General features: G+C 44.6%; 2 protein-coding genes across 4 annotated transcripts in view; one reads left to right on the top strand and one right to left on the bottom strand.

The window, feature by feature from the left end:
* TRARG1 (trafficking regulator of GLUT4 (SLC2A4) 1) overlaps positions 1-21,407 on the top strand; it is a 37,429-nt gene extending 16,022 nt beyond the window's left edge. Inside the window, exon 3 of the transcript XR_014257951.1 lies at positions 864-21,407. The gene's annotated coding sequence lies outside the window, so the exon portion shown is untranslated. The remainder of the gene's footprint in view (positions 1-863) is intronic.
* The window catches only part of GOSR1 (golgi SNAP receptor complex member 1), a 50,719-nt gene continuing 46,380 nt past the window's right edge, over positions 19,992-24,330 (bottom strand). For 2 of the 3 annotated variants that reach the window (XM_082443625.1, XM_082443626.1), the window contains exon 9: positions 19,992-24,052. In XM_082443625.1, coding sequence (XP_082299751.1) covers positions 23,928-24,052 — 125 coding nt within the window. In that variant the 3' untranslated portion in view covers positions 19,992-23,927. Of the gene's footprint in view, positions 24,064-24,330 lie in introns of all 3 variants that reach the window. The other variant, XM_082443627.1, reaches the window with a different exon arrangement.

Raw genomic sequence — 24,330 nt, 5'->3', positions numbered from 1 at the left:
AGGTTTAAGTGGTCTGGGGTGTGGCCTAAGCTTCCAGAGTTTTTAAAGATTTCCAGGTGATCCCAATGGTCATTTGAAGTTGGGAGCTATGGGGCTGGGCCCTTGAGACTTACTACTCAGCATTAATGGGCATCGCCAGGAGCGGTCAGAAATGCAGAAGCTCAGGCCACACCCCGACCCAGAATCTCTGCCCTTTCACAAGATCCCCAGTGGTTCCTGCGCACTGAAGTTGGGGACGCTCTGGGCCAGACGCCTGAAGCCGAGTCAAGTGGGCCAACTTGCGGCAGTCTCCCCTTAGGCCGTACCTTCTGCGGGGGCGGGTCTTTTATCTCCCCTCTAAAAATAGTAATTGTTTTCCTTTCTTTTTCGGCTACTCTGCGCGGCTTGTGGGATCTTAGTTCCCCGACCAGGGATTGGACCGGGCCCTCGGCAGTGAGAGCACGGAGTCCTAACTACTGGACCGCCAGGGAAGTCCCATTCTCCTTTCTTTCTTACAACAAGGGTCTATTGAAACAAATGGAGAAAATCTAGGCAATACTGAGAAGCAAAGAGAAGGTCATTAAGAGAAACCCCAAATAAGTTGGGGGGCTCTCATAGCAGAAAAATTCTTCACCCTGTTTCCCAGAGTGTTTGTGAAACTGAGTCCCCCTTTAACGGAGTTCCCTTAACGAGTTTATGATTGATCTCTCTCTCCAAAACTTTCTTCCCTTTCTTGTTCCCTCTGACCCCAACCCTGAGCGAACTGAACATTAATCAACCAGAATCAGATGACTCAGACTGCTGTTGTGGATATCAACACCAATGTACTAGAATTGCTGTTATAGATCTCGTCATTAACCTGCAAATTCAGCTCATTTCTCTAGGGCAAGATGAGCTAACAGACCCCCGAGCCACAGACCACCTCTCCTGGGAATCGTAAACCAGAGACATCCTGACTCCTGAAACTATGATTAAGAAATGTCACAAGACAATGATTAATCCCAGCCAGTTTGTTATTCCCTTTAAAAGAAACAAACGAACTGCTAACTCGAAGACCAAGTCGGAGTGGATCTGAGGCCTGTCTCCCACTCCCTTGCTGGGTGCTCTGTAATAAACCTTTACTTTGCTGCAAACTCCCGCTGTCAGAGTCTGGCTTTCTGTGCTGTGGGCACACCAGCCCTTTGCCCCGTTACATTTGCCTGTGAGGCTGCAGCGCGCGGAAGCTGGCCTGTGTGGCTGTGGGTATGTGTGTGGGTGGTGAGTGTGCCCCCAAAGCACAAATCCCTAGGAAGCCAGGACCTTCTCCCCTCTCCCAGCCTGTCACCCCTCACCCCCACCCCCTGCGCCGGCTAGAACCTGCATGGGGCTGGCGGAGGCAAGCAGGTGTTTTAAAGCTGCTTGGATGGAAAGTTCTACTCGCAGTCAAAATTAACACCCTGGTTCTCTTGGGTCTCCATTCCCCAGCCTCTAGGCCCTGGAGGAAGCGTGAGAAAGGGACCTTGAGAAGCTGTGATGCCTCTGGCACCCCTGTCCTCTGGCAGAAATTCCTATTCCCAGGGTTGGCCCAGCTACACATGGTTCCCCTGTACTGATGGCCCAACGGGGCCCACTGCAGGCAGAGGAGGTACGGAAATTGTAAAAGGCCTCCCCTTCCTGGCTGTGTCTGTAGCCCACTCCCAGCCTGGAGCCCTGAGGACAGCTGGGTTTCCGAGGCCCGGGCACAGCTGCCTTTCCCCACTGGCCTGCCCACACCGCCCCACTGCGACAGGGCTGCCGCGGGTCCCTCCCTGGAGCCGGGGGACAGAGCTGGTCAGCTAGGAGCTGGGCCCTGCCAGGGTTTCTGCCTCCTGCATTATTGATCTGCTGCCTGGCCATGCACGTGAATAATTCATCCGAGCAGGAAGCCTGAGGATCGCGAACGCTAGGCGTCTGGGCTCCTCCCCTCCTCGAGCTCTGGGTTTACTCCGCTCTGCTGAATGCGCTTCTAGGAAGGCCCCTGCTGATTCTCCAGTTTCTCCTCCTGCCAACAGGGCAGGCTTAGAAAGACCTCAAAGGTTTGGGGTGGCAACGAACCCAGCTGCCCACAGTTCCAGGAGCAGAGCGTCCATCCCCACCATGCTCTGGTCACCGGGGACTCGAGGCACACGGCCTGAGCCCTTTAGCCCCTCTGATTAGGAGGATGAGTCCTGTGTGAGAAGGCCTAACACCACCCCGACCCGCAGCACCTGCTTAGTAAACACGAGTCATTATTGCTGTTGAGGCCATCTGTCATAAAAGGTGGATTCTTTGCTGCCGAGGTCTTGGTGGAAGGCTGAGGGCCCAGCTGGGAAGGAGGTGAGCGCTGGATGATGGATGAGCACGCTTGGGGTGGGGGGCGCTCAGTGCACAGGGGTGTGGGACCCCCGGACGTGGGTGCCCGGGAGCGGGGCTGGCCGTGCGGGGCAGGGGGTGGTGGTAGTGGGCGGTATCGAAAGAATGACTCAGAATCCCTCCAGTGATTTTCCCTCTGACTGAACTTTTCCAGACCACAGCGTCGGGAGCTTCAAATCCCCCAGGGAGAGCCGGGGGGTACTGCACGTGTTGGAGTCGGCCCGTCCCCTGATGCTGGGGCTTTCGCGCCGAGTTCTGTTTGACAGTTCCACTTAACACGTATTTAGTAAGGGTGATGTCAGTGTACAGTCTCAGGCCAAACTCAGGTGTGCAAGAAATGTTTGCTTTTTTTCTTTATAATTCAGTTTAATCTCTCTTTTGTCTCCATTCTGCCTAGTGGCAGAAAACATAAGCCCAGTCATTTCAGAGTTCCTTCCCCTTTCCCTGGGGATGACAGCAGGCCGGGGTGTCCAGGACACAGGTGGCAACAATCTGGTCCTCGGTGTCGCCTAGAGGCATCCCCATTATGTCACCCTCAGTCCCTGCAGATGGCTGCTGAGTCAACCTTCAATGTGCCGAAAATATTTACTATCTGGCCTCTTACAGAAAAAGTTTGCCTATCTCTGATTCAGAAGGATTTGTCCAAATGTTCTATTTATGATTTCTCCACCCTGGGCTATAAGGAAAAGTGTCAAGTCTGACAGTAGATGGCAAATACTCTTTCAAAGCAAGAAAAAAGCAATTTCATACTCTTCAGCAACTGCTACTAAAAACGAACCGCAAACAGTAAATAAGCATGATAATAATAATGCTGGTTTCCATGTTGGTCATGTCAGCTCTTTGCAGGCCACGTGGTCTCTGTTGTAACTCCTTAACTCTGCTGTTGCAGCACAAAGGAGCCATAGACAATACACAAAGGAATATGGCTGTGCTCCAATAAACCTTTGTTTACAAAAACATGGGGAGCTCAGGAATTGGCCCATCGGTTGTAGTTTGCTAACCCTGCTCTAAACCCACTCAATATATTAGTTTCTGTGGCAAGAACAGGCTAGCTTTTCACTAAACCCATTTTCCTTTGAATCTTGGGCACCTAGCTACATTTCCCAGCTTCCCTTGCTGTTAGATGTGGCCATGGGACTAGGTTTTGGCCAAGTGAATGTGAACGGATGTGATGTGTTTCATTTCCAGGCCTGGCCCTTAAAAACCTCCCCCAGAATCCTCCATCTCTCCCATCTGCCAGCTGATATCAACTCCCAGGGCAGCCTTGGAAACCGCTCATTGAAGACAGCAGAGATGCTGTCACCCTGGGCCCCTGGATGACTACGTGGAGCAGAGCCCCCTCCCCAATCCCAAGCTATAGATTGGACTTATATGTGTTATGCCACCTAAGATTTCAGGGTTTATCTGTAACTAATTCAATTTCCTTCCTTTTTTCTACCCATTTTACAGATGGGAAAATAAGGTGAGCTAATTTAAGATGTGAAATATCAAGGTATTGGCTAAGTAATTTAAGTAAAGTAATATCAAGTTATAGTTCATTCACTGAACAAATATTTGTTGGCCTACTATGTGCCAGACACTGTGCTGAGTGTTGGATATACTATGCTGAACAAAACCAACTGGGTGCCTACCCTCAAGGATTTTATAGCCTAGTGTCTGGAGAGATTAAACAAATGAATACATAATCACAATCTGTGATGGGTGGTAGAAAGTGTCTATGAAAGTACGTGATGGAGGGAACTAACACATGATGGAATCGGGGAAGCGCTCCCTAATGAAATGACATTTACACCGAGTCCCGAAGGATTTGCCCAGGTGTGGAAGTGGGGAGGGTATTGAGGCAGAGCCAGGCCAATGGCTGGCGTGGGCCAAGGTCCAGGTGGGAAAGTGCTGGGCTTATCACATGGCAATATTAGGAAGGCCAGTTAGTGCACCTGGCTCCTAGCCCATCGGTGATTAATCCCTTATTGTAGGTAGATTAATGACAGTGCTGGGGCTGACTGATTGTTCATTTCCCACGATAAACACCATTTAAAGAAGAACGAATGAAAAGTCAGATCATCAGTATCTAAACTGGAAGCAAACATGGACTGTAATTCAGTCCAATCCAAAAGCTCTTACTGCAAAATCCCAAGTGCCAGGCCAAGGGTGGGAATCAGGGGCAGGGAGAGGAGACAGGAAATGCAGTCCCCATGTCCAGGAGCTCTGGGGGCCTCCAGGGAGGTGTGGGAAGCGCGCCAGATGCTGGAGACACAGTGACCACACAACAGGGAGACAGGGAGGCTGAAGGCAACATGCCTCGGCCCTGTGGTCGAGAAGGGGTCTCCACAGAAAAGGGCTCTGTCGACAAATAGATCCGGAAAACACTGAGTTAAATAAAGCCAAATACAGTCGCTTGACTGTGACACTCCTCAGAGCCTTTAACACATCGACGTGCAACATGAATCTGTGAGAGAGGCTAGGGACATGGTATTTCCTAAATTTAATGCACCACCAAGCCCTTTCTTTGAGGTGCATTTTCTCGCAAACCTACTGTAGATTTGCTAAGCCAAGCATTTCCCTATGTTATTAAAGACTCTTTGTAAACATCTTTTTTAGTGGCTGTATAATAGGTATAAACCATCACTCATGTATTTACCTATCTTTTCTCCCATTGCAGGGCATGTAGGTATTCAGTTTTTCTCTCTCCATTTTTTTTTCCTGCCTATAATTTAAAAACAGGGCTTAAGCACTAGGGGAGGAAATTCTGAAGGTGCTCCAGGAGCAGCTCTTGCTACTCAGGCCTCACTGGGTTCTGTTGCTCTCAGGAACCAGGGAGAAGAGCAATGCCTGGGGCTGACTCGTCGCCATGGCAACCACAGGGTCAGGAAGAGGGAAGATGCTGGCAGGTGGGACTACACAAGGAAGCTCCCAGGGTCTGGTGGCTGGGACCCTGGAGCCCTGAGGCTGACCAGATCTGACTGTTGGGGGACCCACCCCCCCGGGAATGATGGATGGGTCTCTAAACTGCTTTTACTTTCTTCATGGCTCCTGGCAGCGCCAGGTTACCAGCCAGAAGCCTCCTTCTCTACGTGAATTTGCCTGCTGGGGCAAAGTGGGAGGCAGAGGTCAGGAGCTGGGAAAGTGGGTGGCTGGGAGTACATTACCCCACATTCCTGCCTTCTCACTGGATGGAGAATTTTCCTGTACACATTTCTTAACCGGGTTTGAATTCTAGGATCCTCAAGGAAGTTTTAACAAGGATCCCCTTGTGCACAGTTGCCTGTCAGGGGAAGAGGTTTCTGGGTGAGAGGAGACTTGGTCTCCTTGGGACTGTCCCAGGAATGCAGTGGGCAGGAGGGCAGTGGTGCAAGCACCAGTGTCCCAGAGGCCTTTGTCTGCTGCTGCAATGCTTGCCTGACTCTCAGGCCCCTCAGATGTGGTCAACAACCCTCCTCCATGAGAACTTTCTGTGCTCCCCGGCCCATGCAATATGCATTCTTTAAACTTTTTTTTAAACATAAAAACTATACAAGTAATAGACACCACACGGATATCAGCAGTCACACATGGGGTGGGGGGCGGCACTGGGGCAGTGATCAAGTTTTTATTCCATATACCTCGTATCCATGGAATCTTACAGCAAGCGTTTATATCTGTATTACTTGGACAATTTATAATTTAATTTAAAAAATCTTCCCCATAATCCATTAGCTGAAGCGATCAATGTGAATATCTGAGTATATTTCTTCCAGGCTTTTAAAAAGGAATTTGTTTTTAATATACAGCGAGTCGCTTTATAATAAAAGGGCTCATCTAAGTGCTCTTAGCATTGTAGCTGGACTTTGCAGCACTTTTAATTAACAGGCCCCTTCCATTCCCTCAAGCCCACCTCCTTACACGTGCCAGTCTCAGCACTACAAAACGGGCACCACGGGGGCAGGATGGAGTGGGTGCTGTCAGAGAGGCTGGAAGCCCCCAGAAGCTCTTCCCCTCCTTGGACTGACCGACTGGCCAGAGGGGTCTCCAGAAAAGCTCTGTCCATCATCCATCAGCATGGCCTCCAGGACCCCCCCAGGGCTCACTTCTGACCTTTGCTTTGGAGTCAGTGCTTGCCCTTGGTCCTTGCCCTAGAACTGGATGCTTCTGTCTGGCTTTTGTCTGGAGTTTCCTCTCAGCCCCAGCCCCAGGCCTCCTGGCTGGAACCCTGCCCTCCCATGACCCCAGCTGGAGACAGATGCCCCTGGTACCTCCTTCCGCTCCTGAAGTCGGAGCTCCTTTCTCTTTGCTCACCTTTCTGAGGGGCTGTAGTTGTAGCACTCCGTCCATTTAAGGGACAACTCGGATGCTGGGAAGTCTACTGTAGTGGGATTAAACCTGGATGGAAAAATGGGCCTGTGTGATTTTTCTCTTTTACCCCTCAAACCAGACCTCACAGGCCTCCCCAAACCCATCCACCTGTTGGGAAGCTGAGGGAGGTCCCAGGTCAGGCGTCCTCTGGCTCTTGGCCGGGAGAGACACTCTAGAGCCTCAGGACATTCCCCAGAGAGGGGGACCCACAGTTCCAGGCAGGCCAGGCTGCCCTCCCAGAGGAACCAAGCGCGATGAACTCATGTTTTGATCCCGGCCCGTGGGAGCTGCTCTTGCGCTGGTTGAACAGGCAGGAGGTAAACAGGCACCGAGGAGACCCGCTCCTGCTCCCTGTGCAGCGGGTCGCATTGCAAACGCAACATAATGACGACAGGGTGGAAAGTGGGGGACACAGAGGGAAAATCTCTCACCAGCCACCGCCCCCCACTTTTCCACTGTCCGGTGTGTACACTCTCCCTCCTGGGTGACTTCCCCTAGAGTGTGGAGTGGTTTTTTCCTTCCTTAATTTCATTCTGATTACAAAATTAATACAACTTCATTGTGGCAAACTTGGAAAATGCAAAAAGTGTAACAAACAAAACAAAAATGTCTCCTGATTGCGTCCGTCAGCTCCTCTCTTTCACACTAAGCAGCCTTATTTTTAGCATCTCACTTCACCATCACCTGAATTCATTTTATTGACTTGTTTGCTTGTTTACTATTTCTCTCCCACCACAACCTTAATTTTATCCTTTTTTTTTTTTTTTTTTTTTTGGCCACGCCATCCAGCTTGCGGGATCTTAGCTCCCTGACCAGGGATTGAACCCAGGCCCTTGGCAGTGAAAGCACCGAGTCCTAACCACTGGACCACCAGGGAATACCCAATGTCTTTTTTTTTTTTTTAAATAAATTAATTAATTTATTTTTATTTTTGGCTGTGTTGGGTCTTCATTGCTGCGCGTGGGCTTTCTCTAGTTGCGGCGAGCAGGAGCTACTCTTTGTTGCGGGGCGCGGGGTTCTCATTGCAGTGGCTTCTCTTGTTGCGGAGCATGAGCTCTAGGTGCAGCATGCGTGCTCAGTAGTTGTGGCTCGCGGGCTCTAGAGCGCAGGCTCAGTAGTTGTGGCGCATGGGCTTAGTTGCTCCGCGGCATGTGGGATCTTCCCGGACCAGGGCTCAAACCCCTGTCCCCTGCATTGGCAGGTGGATTCTCAACCACTGCACCACCAGGGAAGCCCCCCCCCCCTTTTTTAAAGTGTCTGCTATTGGGTTTTCGCTTGCTTGGTTGTGTGTACACAGTGTATTCAAGTTGAGTTATACAGAAGCCCAAGAAAGAGTCTGTCTTAAGTCTGCCTTGTACACAGTTAATGCCCAGGAAAGGGCCGGGCACATAGTAGGTGCTTTATTGCATGTTAGATGAATGAATGAATTCAGAGTGATGTGTATGCTTTCAGTTAGTTGTGATGACCCAGTTCATGCTATTTTGATCTCTTCATGTTCTTCATGCCAGTCGGGGTGGCATTGGGGAGGGAGGGCTGGTGGCTCTGGGCCCAGGCTTAGGCCCAGGCAGGACAGGGAAAGGCACAGAGAAGGTGGTCTTATGATGTTGATGTCAGAGTCCCATGTCTGCCCCGTGTGGGGACTATATCTCATAACTCTTTGGGGTTGTTTGTACAGAAATCTGAGAACTGAACTTGCTCAAGGCTTCAGAGCTGGTCAGCAGTGGAGTTAGACTTGGAACTCCAGATACAATAATAAAAGCTTCATCTTTTAGAAAAAAAATCAAATCAGAAATATGGTTTACATATAAAAGAGGCTTTTAATTAAAAAGAAGCTCTGAAGCCCAGCTCAGGGACCCAGATGTCCTTTTCATCTGGACACTGTTATATCAAAAACCTTAGTCTCTGCTGATAAGAAAATGTGTTTCACAAGATTGAATTCGACAAAGAGGTTTGGTTAGCTGATTAATTAACCGAGACAAAGTTCTCACAGGAATTTAAATTGGGTGACCCCGGTCTTGTTCAACACAGGAAGATAGATTCTCTTGCTGCCAGATTGGTTTAATGTATGAGTTTGCCTTTATCCATCTGAAATATAAAGCTCTATGTTTGTAAAATATATTTTAGATAATTGTGAAAAAATTGTGGTTCAGGCAGGAGATGGTAATAGTTCAACTGTTATATATTCATATATATTTACAGGTGAATATATACCAACTGTATATATTCATCACTTCAAATGAAATACATCAATTGCACTTGCTAATTAAAAATAAATCAGGGGGGACTTCCCTGGTGGCGCAGTGGTTAAGAATCCGCCTGCCAATGCAGGGGACATGGGTTTGATCCCTGCTCCGGGAAGATCCCACATGCCACGGAGCAACTAAGCCCGTGAGCCACAATTACTGAGCTGGCACGCCACAATTACTGAAGCCCATGCACTCTAGGGCCTGCCTGCTGCAACTGCTGAGACCGTGTGCTGCAAGTACTGAAGCCCATGCGCCTAGAGCTCGTGCTCCGCAACAAGAGAAGCCACCGCAATGAGAAGCCCGCACACCACAACAAAGAGTAGCCCCCACTCGTTGCAACTAGAGAAAAGCCCGCGCGCAGCAATGAAGACCCAATGCAGCCAAAAATAAATAAAATAAATTTATAAAAAAAAAAAAGTGAAAAGACAAGCCACAGAATGGGAGGGTATGTTTGCAATATATTTATCCAATAATGGCAAATTTAATTGGAAAAAGATTCAATGAATACATGTGCAAAAACTTGACGGACACTATACAAAGGGTATCTCCTCAATAGTGACTGAGCATATAAAAATGTTCAACCTCATCAGGCATCAGGGAATGCAAGTTCAGACTGGCAACACCAAGGTGAGAATGTGGAGGAACTGGAATATTCATACGTTGCTGGTGGGAATGGAAACTGGCACATTCACCTTGGAACACTGTTTGATGGTGTATGGTAAAACTGAGTGTATGCACAACCTAGAATCCAACAAATACTACTCCTAGGGATATAGAAACAACAGAAAAGTGCACATATGTGTCCCCAAACCCACGTTCAAGAATGTTCAGAGCAGCACAATTTGTGATAGTTCCAAACTTAAAATAAAAATTATCCACCTACAATAGAACAGCTAAATAGAATGTAGATATTCATACAATGGAATACTCTAGAGCAGTGGTAGACATTTGTGTGCATCAGAATCACCTGGAGGGCTTGTTAAACTACTGGTTGCTGGGCTCCACCTGCCTGTCCTCTGGCACCACAGAGAACACAGCTCACATTTCTTCTTCCCCTTAGCTGTCCTTATCAGAGTTGAAGATGGCTCCCAGCCCCACCTTGAATGTTCTCTCCTTCCCTGTATCAGCAAAAGAGGGGACTCGGGAGGCGTAAGAGGCCTGGTTTCTGACCATTAGTGCATACACAAAAATCTCTCTTCTGTCAGGTCAGCTCTGAACCCCTGCCTTTGTCGATATACTTGTGAGCATTTCCTCACATAATCCTGACAACATACTTAGAGCATAATTTTGACATGATTATGGCAGCCATCTTTATCTCCATTTTATAGAGAAGGAATTGATCATTAGCTGGATTAACTGCAAGGTCATTCTGCTAGGCAAAAGTAGAGATGAGATTCAAACCCATATCCTCTGACTCTGGATTAATGCTCCCTCCTCCATAGCTGGCTGCATCCCCAGAATCCCAGGCACGTTCCTCCCTCTTCTCCATCCATCTGGGTACCATCAAGTTCCAGGTCTAAGGCGAGGCCCTCTTTCTCCAGGAAACAAGTACTGTGACTCAAAGCAAGATGCTTCTGCCTGATATGAATATAGTATTGTTTAGCTACATAATGTGCTTTTGGGCATTAAAAGTTCAGCCCCGAAAGAGCTCGTTTAGGCAGTGTCTGCTGAGTCTGTGGCTAATTGGCTGTCTGGGGAGGTGGATGCAGCTGCAGCGAAATGCTGATCTTCCAGCCTAATCACTTGGAGTGAGCTGGGAGACCATTTCCTCCATGCATCAGCATTTTTCAAACAGCTGCTATGACTTTGGCAGAGCCCAATGGGAAGCAGGGACTCCTCAAGAGCAGCCTGTGACCTGAAGAGATTCAGCACCCAGGCCAGTGATTCCAGCCCCACTGGAAGACAAGAAGCCATAAAGCAGAGGTTCTCGGCCCTGGCTGCAAGCTGAAATCACCTAGAGAGCTTATAAAAATTTCCCATGTCTGGGCTCCACCCAGTGCAATTGGATTGAAACTTCTTGGGGGTAGAACTGGAATATATATATATTTAAACCGCTCTTTCCCAGGTGATTCTAATATGCAACAAGGATTGAGAATGATCATAGTAATGAATCAACAAATAGGAGGTGGAGTGTTCCAAAGCATGGACCATGAGACAGGGTTTTAAAAGGAACCTTTCAGGGATTTCCCTGGCTGTCCAGCGGTTAAGACTTCACCTTCCAATGCAGAGGGTGCAGGTTCGATCCCTGGTTGGGGAGATAAGATCCCACATGCCTCGTGGCCAAAAGAACAAAACATAAAACAGAAGCAATATTGTAACAAATTCAATAAAGACTTTAAAAACAGTCCACATCAAAAAAAAAAAAATCTAAAAAAAAAAAAGGAAACTTTCAGGGGAGGTCACCAACCCTGCTTCCATAAAACCATTCCTGGTCTGCTCTAAGTGGGTGAGTGCTACTCTCTCCACTCTGGCACCGTCCTCCTTGGGCTCCCTTCTTCTTATATCGACAACAAATAGCCTAGACCTTTCTTCATGGCAAACTGGAGAGCTCAACTGGGTCCAATTAAAAAAAAAAAAAAAGCAAACAAATACATACACACACACACCCAGAAAGAAACGATGAGGCTGCAGACATAACAGTAGTCTGGGAGTTGGCAGAATGTATCCTGCTTTTAAGATTTTTAAAAAGGAAAACCAAGTGTTGCTCAGTTATTTATAATGGGATAAAAATGGGAAACCACTTTATAGTTAAAAAAATAGTGTTATAGCCATACAATTAAACAATCAGAAGTTGGGCATCTGCATAATGAAATTCAGTGCAGCCATTGCAAAGAATGCTGCATATGAAAATTTAATGACACGGGAGGCTGTGTATGCTGTATTACATGAAAAAAACCTGTTCACAAGATAATATGTACCAGAGGATCCCAATTTAAAAATATATGCGGGCTTCCCTGGTGGCGCAGCAGTTGAGAATCTGCCTGCTAATGCAGAGGACACGGGTTCGAGCCCTGGTCTGGGAAGATCCCACATGCCACGGAGCAACTAGGCCCGTGAGCCACAACTACTGAGCCTGCACGTCTGGAGCCTGTGCTCCGCAACAAGAGAGGCCGCGATAGTGAGAGGCCCGCGCACTGCGATGAAGAGTGGCCCCCGCTTGCCACAACCAGAGAAAGCCCTCGCACAGAAACGAAGACCCAACACAGCCAAAATAAATAAATAAATAAATAAACCTTATAAATAAATCTGTAAAAAAAATAAAAATAAAAATATATGCATGTTTAAGTGTTTAGATATTTAAAAAATGAAAAACATTCCAAGGGTTAACAGCCATTATCACAGAATGTTGGGGAAATAGGTAGTTTTTATTTCTATTTTTCTATTGGATCCTTATTTCTATAATAAACACACATCAATTTTGTCAGAAAAAAAGTAATAAAAAAGCTTAGATGCTGAGCCAGTGAATTGATCTATAAAATTTTGCCGTTTTCAACAGAGGGATGCACAGAGTTTTAGGCTGAAACAGAGTTTCACAGCATAATCAATGACATTCAAATAATGACAACAATATAGATCCTTCCCTGGAATAAAGAACTTCTTTAAGGCAAATGTCCACATTTCCTTGGAGTCAAATGTTAATCTGATAGAATGCAGCCCCGACTAGGAGATAGAATTTAATTTATGTGAAATTTTTATGAACTAATTAGTGGGTTGGATCAAAGGGCAGGACCAGAATAGTCACAAAGAGGTCTCAGAAAACAAAGCGTTTCTTGTCAATTCACTACTGCTTTCTTAAAAGGATGTGAACTTGGATGAGGCACTTACTTACCCAGGGTCTGCGAAACAACACCTACAAGCCTAAGTCACGTCCCAAGGTGGGAAGCAGGGCTGGAAGCAGAAAGCAGGCTGTGAAAAGGAAAATTTTACCAAATCATTTACCACAGACAGGCTGGGAAAGCCACACTTGGCTTCTCTTTCCATAGGTCACCTTCTGCAGGGAAGAGGGAGGAAATTAAAAAGCTGGAACAGTATTCACTTAAATATAAATACCAAGTCGGCTTGATGGGGTCTTAGAGGAGCCGTAGCCCAGACATCACCACCGTAAATGATTAAATACGAAACACTGTAAAATGCTCAATGTCTCATTAATAGTTCAGAGCTCTAGCTTCCTACCAGTGCGGAGTTTCTGAAGTGCTCTTGGCTGAATAGAACAGTCTCCATCCATCCATTAAAAAACATGCTTTCAATGCTGCCCTTTTTCAGAGCAACCTACTTCTCTTTTTAAAATATAATTTAGGGACTTCTCTGGTGGCGCAGTGGTTAAGAATCCACGTGCCAATGCAGGGGACACAGATTCGATCCCTGGTCCGGGAAGATCCCACAGGCTGCGGAGCAACTAAGCCCGTGCGCCACAACTACTGAGCCTGCACTCTAGAGCCCGCGAGCCACAACTACTGAGCCTGAGCCACAACTACTGAAGCCCACACGCCTAGAGCCCGTGCTCTGCAACAGGAGAAGCCACCGCAATGAGAAGCCCGTGCGCCGCAATGAAGAGTAGCCCCTGCTCGCCACAACTAGAGAAAGCCTGTGCACAGCAACGAAGACCCAACACAGCCAAACAAACAAACAAATAAATAAATAAAATATAATTTAAACAAAAAATGCGGTATATGGAGGGTGAGACATTGAGTCCTTCTCATCTGTGCCCGCCAGTCTGCTCATTCTGTTTCCCAGAGGCAACTGCTCATACCATCTTCTTGACTATCTTCCCTCAAATTCTGCACATAAAATAAACAACCCATAAAAATAGGGAAAAATTTGAACAGACATTTCACCAAAAAAGATACACAGGTGACAGATAAACACCTGAAAGATGCTCAACATCATTAGTTATTAGGGAAATGCAAGTTAAAACCACAATGAGACATCACTACACACCTATGAGAACGGCTAAAACATAAAGGCCTTGTACCAAGTGTTGGTGAGGATGTGGATGAACTGGAGCTCTCAGACTGAACTGTAAAATGGTACACTTTGGAAAACCATTTGACAGTTACTTATAAAAAGAATGATCTATTGGTACACTCACCAACATGGATAAATCTCAAAATAATTATGCTAAGTGAAAGACGCCAGACCCATACCAAAAGAGTACATATTGTATGATGCCACTTAACGTAAAACTTTAGAAAGTGCAAACTAATTGATAGTGACAGAAAGCAGAGCAGTGGTTGCTTGGGGAACCACCCAGGGAAGGGGTTGGAGGAAGGGATTTACAAAGGGGCACAGGAAACTATTGGGGATGATGGATACGTTCATTGTCTTGATTAGGGTGATCAAATTGTTTAAACATATGGAGTTTATTATACGCCAGTTATACCCAATAAAGCTGTTTTAAGAAAACCCATATGTATGTGTCTGTGACACACGCATATCATTTCCCCACTTAACATATCCTGGAGATCATTCCATGTCAGTACATAGCAAGTTACCTTTTCTTTTTAACAGCTGAATAGTATTCCATGGTACAGATTTACAGAATTTATTTAGCCATCCTTCTTCTGATGGACATTTAGGTTACTTACTATGTTTCTTTTACAGTCAATGCTGCCATGAACATCTTTATATATACACCCTTTTGCACCTGTAGGATAAATTCTTAGAAGTGGACTTGCTTATTAGTCAAAGGTTTAATGTACGATTTTGAAAGACAGTATGAAATGGCCCCACTTCTCTCACAGGCTCAAGTCCTGCCTTGTTCTGAAATGGAAGGGATGGTCCTCACACGGATTAAGGAAAGTGCCACGCAGCTTTCTGAGATCCACAAAGTGGGATTTCCTTGGCAATTACGCTCCTATGAGCTGATAGCGCAGTCCTGATTTGCAATCACTCTTTGGTTCCAAGCTTTCTTTGGCAACAGGATTGTCTTGCAACAGTTGTGGGAAATCAGGTACCCCGTGCCAAGGTGCCTAATTTATCTGATTGAACCCAGGGAAAGGAACCTGAAGGGCTGGGCTGCTGTAAAGCAGTGAGGCGGCAGTTAGTGGGGAAGCCATAGCATCTGACGACATTCATTTCCAGCGTTACAGCCACTGCACTTTGATGCAGGGCAACCAGATCCTTCCATTTATCTTTCTTTCTCTCCTTCTCTTTCTCAATAATTACTGAGCACCTACTATGTTGATCGATAGGGATTGTGGGATCACAGAGGAAAACAGGAGGCACAGAGGAGGGGAAGGTCAGAAAGTCTTCCCAGAGGAAAGACCATTTAAGTGGAAAATCGAGGTGAAATTCACACAACACAAAATTAATCATTTTAAATTGTACAGTTCAGTGGCATTTAGAACATTCACGTCATTGTGCAAACATCACCTCTATGTAGTTCCCATTTTGTCACCCCAAAAGGAAACACCATACCCATTAAGCAGTTACTTCCCATAAACAGGGTTTAGAAACAAGGAGGAAGCATTGCACAGGCAGGCTTGGAAAGGAGCTCATTCCAAAAGAGGAACTTTACAAAGGCCTTGGGACATCAAGTCACTTGGGATGGTGCAAATGTGTGTGTTGAGGGGGGTGAAGAAGTGATGAGATGAGGCAGGAAGGAAAGGCTAGGGGGACAGGGAAGATCACATGTGCCACCTTTGTCCCGGAAGCAGCTCACGTTAGTCAAGTAAGGAGGAATCGGTGGTTCCGGAACCCATTTGAGTAATCTTCATGCCTGGGGGGACACTCTCAACTTTAATACGAATTCAGTTTGAGCCAGGGTTTCTCAACCTTGGCACCACTGACATTTTGGGGCCTGATAATTCTTTGCTGTCCTTTGCACTGTAAATTTTTTTAGCAGCACCTCTGGCCTCTACCCACTACCGGCAGCATCTGCCCTACTCCACCCCAGCCCAGTTAAGACAACCAAAGATGTCTCCAGACATTGCTAAATGCCCCCTGGGGGAGCGGCATTATCATTTCCTTAACATATCCTGGATATCATTCCATGTCAGTACATAGCAAGTTACCTTTCTTTTTAACAGCTGAATAGTATTCCAGGGTATAGATTTACACAATTTATTTAGCCATCCTTCTTCTGATGGACATTTAGGTTACTTACCATCTTTCTTTTACAGTCAATGCTGCCATGAACATCTTTATATATACATCTCCCAAATATATATATGTATTTATATATACAGAAAAAATGTTTTTTCTTTGTGTGTAAATCTCTCCAAGTTGAGACCACTGGAAGAACTCTGACCCCATACTCCACCATTCAAAGGAGTGGGCAAACCACACGGTGCTGTGAGAGGCACCCCTCCCGGCTGTACGGAGAGCAGGACACGACACAACACAGAGCAGCACCATCTCTGGGAACTGGTCAAACACAAGCAAATTAGCATTAAAACTTTGTGGCGTTTTAAAAATTCCTTCCTCCATTTATTCAACAACCACTTAATGCCTACTACGTGCCAGGGAGGCTGAACCCCCTGGCCCAGGAGCTCCTTGGCAAAGATCCCTGTGTCCAAGGGTGACACAGAAGCAGAGCAGCTGGTGGCTTCAAGGACGACTACATGCACTCAGGTGGCAAGCGTATCAGTGGGGTCCGGTGCAGATTAGAGTACCTGCCCCAAGTGTTCCGGACTGTGAAAGACTCTTGGGAGCTTTGCACAGCCCGAGAGGCAAAGGGAAGGAGATTCAATTATGAGCAGGATTATTATTATTTTTTTGCTAAGCCCAGTAGGACGGGGGCTCTGAGTCAGATTTAATTGAACTCAGTCCTGTGACAGTTTCTGCATAAGGTTCATAAACATGATATTAAGATGAACAGACCACTGCCCTGGCTCTCCAGGGACTTGCAGCCTCATGGAAAACTCTCTGCCTCCACATTAGTTCTTGAGAACATTCTGAGGAATTTTGTCCCATTGTTATCCTTGATCTCTACAACTGCATAAAGTTACTAGAGTCCATTTTGCAGATAAGAAAACTGAACTTAAGAGTGGTTTAGTGACTTGCCCTTGGCCTAAAAGGATCAGATCCAGTGCCAGGATACAGCCAGAAACTCCAAGCCTCGTTCTTTCCATTGCACCAGGCGGCTCTGCTCATTCACGAGAGATGAGGAAACTCTGGTTAGGCAAAGGGCAGCAGATGGCTATCAGGAGTACTCTGATCTCTTGGGCTTGTTTCTGTATCTGTGAAAGGAGAATACTGCCTCACTAAGTGAACAGGATTTTTTATGTGTGATGTATGTATGCACGCAGGTATGTACGTACGAAGCGAAGTGCTGGGTGTACATTCCACGTGTGAATGTGCTATAACACACTGGCAGAGATAGAAGGAAGCTGCCGAATATTCTTTTTCCTTTTAATTAAGTAATTAATTAGGCTGCGTTGCGTTGTAGTTGCAGCATGAGGGATCTTTGTGGTGGCATGCGGGATCTTTTTGTTGCAGTGTATGCCTGTTCGTTGCGGCGCGCGGGCTTCTCTCTGGTTGTGGTGCACGGGCTCCAGGGCGCACGGGCTCCAGAGTGCGCAGGCTCACTAGTTGCGGCGTGTGGGCTTAGTTGCCCCACCGCATGTGGGATCTTAGTTCCCAACCAGGGATCGAACCTGCGTCCCCTGCGTTGGAAGGTGGATTCTTTACCACTGGACCACCAGGGAAGGCCGTGCCAAATATTCTTGAACAGCGTGATGAGAGATTAGAAGTTGTTTAGGAAGATAAACTAGGCAGCTAAGTGCAGAGCGGGTAGAGGGGTTAGATGGGAGACAGTGCACCCAGCCCAGAGGGCAGCTGCTGTGTGCAGTTTGCCACAGGGAGAACTAATTGAGAACTGATTCCAGGGCGAAAACCCCCCAAATGCCATATTCTCAGCATGTTATCCTTAATGAGAGGGAGAACTGTAAAAAAAAGCAAGTGCCACATTCGTTTAGGGATAACTTCGCACTTTGGGGGAAATAATTATGGTTAAACCATACTTTTTCGGCACTGAGTTAAAAGTAGCTACCAACCATATTTGCCTGCTCTCTCTCAAGCTGTAAGCAATTTCATCAGTAAAAGACTAATTGAATGTTTGAGAGTATCTAAAAGAAATGTACTAATTAAGACAAAGTGACTGTTTCCTAAGAGCTTTATATCTCAAAGGAGAGAAAATGAATACCACAGATCGGGATAACAAATTAGAAGCCAATTTTACAAGGGTGAGGAGAACATTGTCAATGATCTCTGGGATTCCTCTAAGCAAAAAGTTACAACAGACTTTCAGCTCCCTGTCTTCTTAGCTTTTAAGTGTCTTCGGAGAGTTAGAAATAAAGAGCTTTGCAAGCTGATCAGCTCTGCCAAGGTGAGAAATCTTAGTTGAGTGGAGCGGAAGGCATCAGGCTGAAGTGCATTCCTCTTTGGTCCAACTCAGCCAGCAAATCTCTATCTTCGGAAGGAGAAATACACTTGTTTTTCTCATGGCTCTGGCTTTATAGAAACAAGAGAAAATGTCCTGATAGCAAACACCTTCAGTGAGATTCCCTGGCCGCCTTTGTTTTTGGGTTTTTTTTTTTTTTTTTTTTTAATTCTAGGCGTCTCTGGTAGCAGACAAGGCACGTTGGGGCAGAGCCTCGGATCCTAAGGAAAGGCCAGGTTAGGTAGGAGCTGGCAGCCCGTCAAAGCCATGCCACCTGAAGGGAAATGTACCACGACATGGTCTGGGTGGCACTGACTGAGGATCTGTGCTGAGATGCTTTGTCAGGCTTGGCCTCAGCCATCTCTAGGAAGACCTCCAAGGTTCTAAACTAGAAGAAATGGGCAGGAAGTTTGGTCCAAATTAAACCCATTAAAAAAAAAAATTTCCTACGTCAATGCATTATTTCTCTTAAAGAAATAGTGATTTACAAATGAGAACTCTTTATTAAGCACTTGGCTAGTAGCTACCATTCCTTGAAAATAATCAAGCCACAGGGCTTTAAATATTCTAAATGTATTGCCTCTAAAATCAGGCAAAATTGGTGGTTCTTCTATAGCTTCTTTCCTAATCATGCAGCATGAGTTAAAATATATTTTGTGGAACTAGGATAAGGTTTGGCACCAAAGAGCCCTCAAGATTCAAATTCTCATTTAACCGTTCACTCTGATTTTGAGCAAATTAGTCCTCTGCACTAGTTTGTTGATCTGTAAAAAGGTCACGATCCCAAGGAAGAGGTGGCTTTAGGGGCCATGTGAGTGGATGGGAGGGAAAAGCTGGGGGTGGCCCACAAAGGAAGAACAGCGTGGTCAGATAAAAAGGATGAACGGGCAGTGGGGAATCATTACCAATGGGGACAGGGTTTCCTTTTGGGATGACGAATATGTTCTAAAGTTAGACAGTGGTGCTGGTTGCACAACTAACATACTAAAATCCATTGGTACACTTTTAAAGGCTGAATTTTGTGAATTGAATTATATCTCAATTATACTGTTATTTTAAAAAATATTTATTATTAATTATTTTGGTTGCACCGGGTCTTAGTTGCGGCACGTGGAACCTTCGTTGCGGCATGTTTAATTGCGGCATGCGGACTCTTAGTTGTGGCATGCATGTGGGATCTAGTTCCCCGACCAGGGATCAAACCCGGGACCCCTGCATCGGGAGCGCAGAGTCTTACCTACTTGACAACCAGGGCAAGTCCCTATGCTGTTATTTTTTTAAAAGGATGCAGAATACATGAATGAGAACACTTGGAGAGGTAATGGGAAGTGAGGGATTTTCAAACTCTTTTGGGGGGTGGGGGTCCTCAGATCTATACAATTAAATATCATTATTTAGGGAGGGCAAGCACTTGTTTTTATTGCTAAATTCTACAATTTTACATTTCCATCATACTTCCTGAAGTTTCATTTTGATAAGAGATTCTCCTTCACTTCTTGGGCTAAATTATTAGTGGAATATTCCTATGATGTTTTTGAATGATAGGTGATAGCTTTTCCGTGCCTGTACTGTTTCACCCTGGGTTTTAGGACATCATGAGAAATACTTATTAATACCAAAGATTTCATAATACTACCCCAAACTGCCTTGATGGCACTATTCCAATACAAACAACAGACACACCATTCATATTTCTAATTTATTATTAAATTACATAACAAAGCTTCTATACAGTCAGAAAATGCACATTTAGATGAGAACAAAAAATTAAGTACAAATACAATAAACCTGGTTCCAAGAAGCCATTTTAAAAGCAAAAAATTAGAAAGTGCATTTGGAATAGATTTTTTAAAACCTGTATTGGCATTTTTCATGAGGAAACATCTTCCATCATGGTAAAGTGTGATTGGAATTGATTTCCCTCCCTAAGAGCTAATAGGATAGGAATAGATGCAAATACTTTGATACTAAAGTAATACTTTTGATACTTTGTACTAGGCACAAAGAAAATGAGAAAGATCCCTTAGGACATGGCTCAGCTGTCTCAGCTTCTTATCCAATAAACATCCTCAAGAGTGACTTGTTCCTCATTTTCTTTTGCCCTATAAAACTCACGGGTATGCAGATTTATAAAGGAATAACAAGATTAGTTTATAAAGATCATGATGAAAAGCTCTATATCTTTTTGGAGACCAGGCTAAACAACCCCTACCCCAAAAGGAGAATAGAACACAATCATTTCAATTCCCAGTAGAATCCATTTACTCTTTACATTTGCCACAAAATTCAGTGTAACACTAGACATGGCCATTTATCCTCAATAGCTTAATATTGCAAGTTAGAAAATGCAGTCAATTTCCAAGAAATCATATCTGGCTAGTGATCAAACATGAGGTATTAGAAAACTAAAAAGGCTAGTCCAGTTCTTTAAAGTCCTTTTCCTCAGGTTGAGATCATTAACAATGAAATAGAAAATTAATGGTGGGAATGCAAGTCCAAGGTGCCTCAATTCCATAGAGGCCTAAAGTCATTGCATCAGAAAGCTCCATAAGTACATTTTTCTATTCAGATGTATTCAGCGTCCAACAGGAAAGAACTGAAATCAATATTAATTGGTTCCAGATGCAGAAAGTGCCCTCATGACGACTCCTCTCATTGCTCATCTCCACTCTCAGGATTGTACTCCCATGTCCGATCTGAGCACTGGGCAGGATGGACAAAGGCATTCTCTATAAAAGTGAATTTTGGTAAGCAGGAGAAAGGAATAATGGAGAAGAAAAGCCCGTATTTTTCTAACATTAGAAAAATATGGGTGAGCAATGCTGCAAATTACAGGGACTCCTTCAGCATCGTTAATAACAACAGTAAGAAGAATATAGAAATAGCCAGGAGAGATCAACTGAAGCACTTGAATATCTGGGCTTGAACTTGAGTAATAGATTCATTAAGCATTTCAAACTAAAGTTATCAGCGCACAGTAAAACAAACTCTCAGAAGTATACCTTTTGGAATTTTCTGCCCTTTTTGTTGCCATGCTTTTTCATACTTTTAAAGTGAAATGGAAAGTTTTGAGTGGTTATTAAAAAGATCCCAAAAGGAAAGATCCATCATATAAGACAATGGCTGAGAGAGAATAACTTCCTCTAAGAGGTAACATTTGGGACAAGGAATAGAAAACTCCTTGGACCCGGCTCTGACTGGCTCTAATAAGCAATTTACTGTTGGCCCCTGAGCCTAGTAACTGGTTTGTAAGGACAGCAAAAAAGTTAAGAAAACCAAGATGCTTAAAAAAAAAGGCTAAATGGCATGAAACTGAAAGAGTTCAAATCAGCTATCATGGGATCCAAAATAAGCCTCTACTTGTAAATGGCACATTTCTATCCTTGCTCTAGGGCCTCCTGCAAAAGAAGGAACCATAAAGGATAGAGGAGCACAGCCCTAGCGCTCTCTGTTTGGCCCTGGGTTACCTCACTATGGGCTACAGCACTGGGAGGTTAGTCAGACCTACCTGACACCTACATCTACACCACGCTTTTTCAACTTCCTCAGAAGAACTAGTTTCTTTATTTTCATAAAGAAAATAATCAACATAATTCTATTACTTCATTTAAGCGCAACCCTAATGGAAAGGCTTACCAGCCATCAAAAGTGTTTGTTTGCTCAGCTGCAGCAAAAGCTAGATTAGCTTGGGTCCTAGTTTTAGTCTCACACCATCACCCGTTAATGAACACACCAAACAGTCAGACCAGTAAAAAAGACTGGTAGTATAATTAAATAAATAACTTTATTTATGATACTTCAGATTTTCTAAATGCCGACTATACAGCAACCAAAGTCCCATAAATTCTAGCTGAGGCACAACCACTGATCAAGACCCTTTGAAAAATCAAAGATAATAAAGTGTCAGGGGAGAGAAGTTTTGTTCTCCCAACAGAGAATTTAATAAATGAACTTATTTCTCTGATCTTTTAAGGTTCACACTGGGAAAACTTAAACTTTCTTTTAAGGGCATCCCCAATCAACTGACTAATCAATCAACCCATATTTAGAAAAATAAACCCCGTAGTTAAAAAAAATGTATCAAACACTCTTCATACCCAGAACATAATAAAACTTTGACACCAGAATGAAAAACCTCTCGGTTTCTGCACCAGACCAGAGGTTAGTCTACCCATCAGCCTGTAATCAAATTCATCTGAATATCACCATCAACACTCTGTGACGTAGTTAAGAACTACATGCTAATATCCTTTTATTCCCCACAGCACGGTCGTAAGCCAATACTATAAATACCATAGTAAATTCCAAAGATGAAGAGTAGCCTTCTTTCTTGGTGAGGAATACAGCTGTTGGAAGTCTTCGGCCTATTTGTAGTAGTTCAGTTAGAGAAGTAAAAGACTTACAGAAACTGAGAAATGGTTAAACTTGAAAAGAATTCTGGTGGGTGGTTTAAAATTTTTTCACTGTCCAGGGTGGTAACAGAAGACAGGCGCAGATAGAGATTCTGTTATATGCACCTTCAATAATAAAGCCATTCTCTGGATGTTTGAAAAAGCTTAAGAGATTTGGAATGAATAGGTTTTCACAGAACACAGAATTCCTGGTACATCAGACAGTGGTTCTTAAACTTTTGCTCATAAATGTGGAACGCTTACAAATGGAATTATCTGATGATGACCCCTCACTCAGTGTCTTTTTACATGTGGCCTGTTAAAGAGATCTCACTGAAAACCAAGCATTCCCCTCACTCAGTTGCCGGTGTTAATCCTGACATGATGAAGAACAGCTGCAATGACAGACATTGGCTTTTTGTCATGGTAGAACTGAGATTTCGTTTTCTTACAGTAGTAAATATTAACCCAATGGAAGAGATTAACAAAAAACAAAAAACAGTGACTGACCAAAAAAAAAGCCTGTCATTCTTGATGTTTTTCCAGGAATACAGTTAACCCCAGTGTGTGCACGATTAAAAAATAAAATAAAGAAAAAAGCTTTTTTGCAGTACTTGTCTTCTATTTCAGACAATCTCAACTGTGTTGAAGGTGGTCTGTGAGCATCTCAAAGATTCTTTGAAAAATGTAATTTTTCTTGAATACCAAAAGAGATGGGGACAAAGAGTAGAAATTTATAGCACAGATTATCAAGAAATGACTTGTGATTTCTCATCATGAGTGTAAAATAAAAGGACAAAAACTATTTTTATTCACAACCCCCATCTGGTGGCTGAAAGGAAAGCAGTCTTTGGATATAGAGAAACCTGGTTTTCTGAAGAATCCAGCTGTAAGACCGGGCTTGTCATCAGCCTTCAACACTTTCACCGAGGCACGGAAACTGTGTTTCTGATGGGTTTACTTACCTCTTCGGGAGACAAAAGCAACTGAAAACATTTATTATTTTTTTTAAACTAAAAACAGAAGGAAATGTGTGTTAGAAAAGATAGCACAGAAAACCTGTGACTTCAGCTCAACCTGACCATGTCACAGAGTCCATCACTATCAGTCTTGAATTAATCCTGCCGGTCAGGCTAATTATCAGGCCAGTCAACTTCTCCTTCCTACTTTTTCTTATTCCGGATCAGGGTGTGAAAGTGGTGGTTGTCAAGAGTCCCTGGAGATGTCTCATCAATGGAAAGCATACAGCAGCAATAGGATGGTACAGACACCAATAACACCACCCAGGATGAGTGAGTCTCGCCGCTTCCTAAGGTTGACCCTCTGGATAAGGCTGTTCACAGCAGGAAAACGATCTTTGGGAAATCTTTATTAAGGTCATATTTGGAAGAAGCCTCTTTAGTGAAAACTCACAGGAATCACAAAAACAGAGATCAGTGGAGTCCAGAAAACATAAATGATGAGAAGAAATAGAGGGGAAGAAAGTCACACTGAGGGAGCTGCAGCAAACACAAATGCCCTACTGCTCAAGGGCAAATTCAAGTCTCCCAGTACACTGCAGTACACAAGAACCATGAAAAGAAAAAAATTAATAGCGAGAGAAGAAACAATGATGACTGCTACCATGTACTGA

The sequence above is a fragment of the Balaenoptera physalus genome (genome assembly GCF_965194825.1).
Source record: "Balaenoptera physalus genome assembly, chromosome: 20".
NCBI lineage: Eukaryota > Metazoa > Chordata > Mammalia > Artiodactyla > Balaenopteridae > Balaenoptera > Balaenoptera physalus.
Note: the sequence above shows the minus strand (reverse complement) of the source record. Positions and strands in the feature narration are given on the sequence as shown.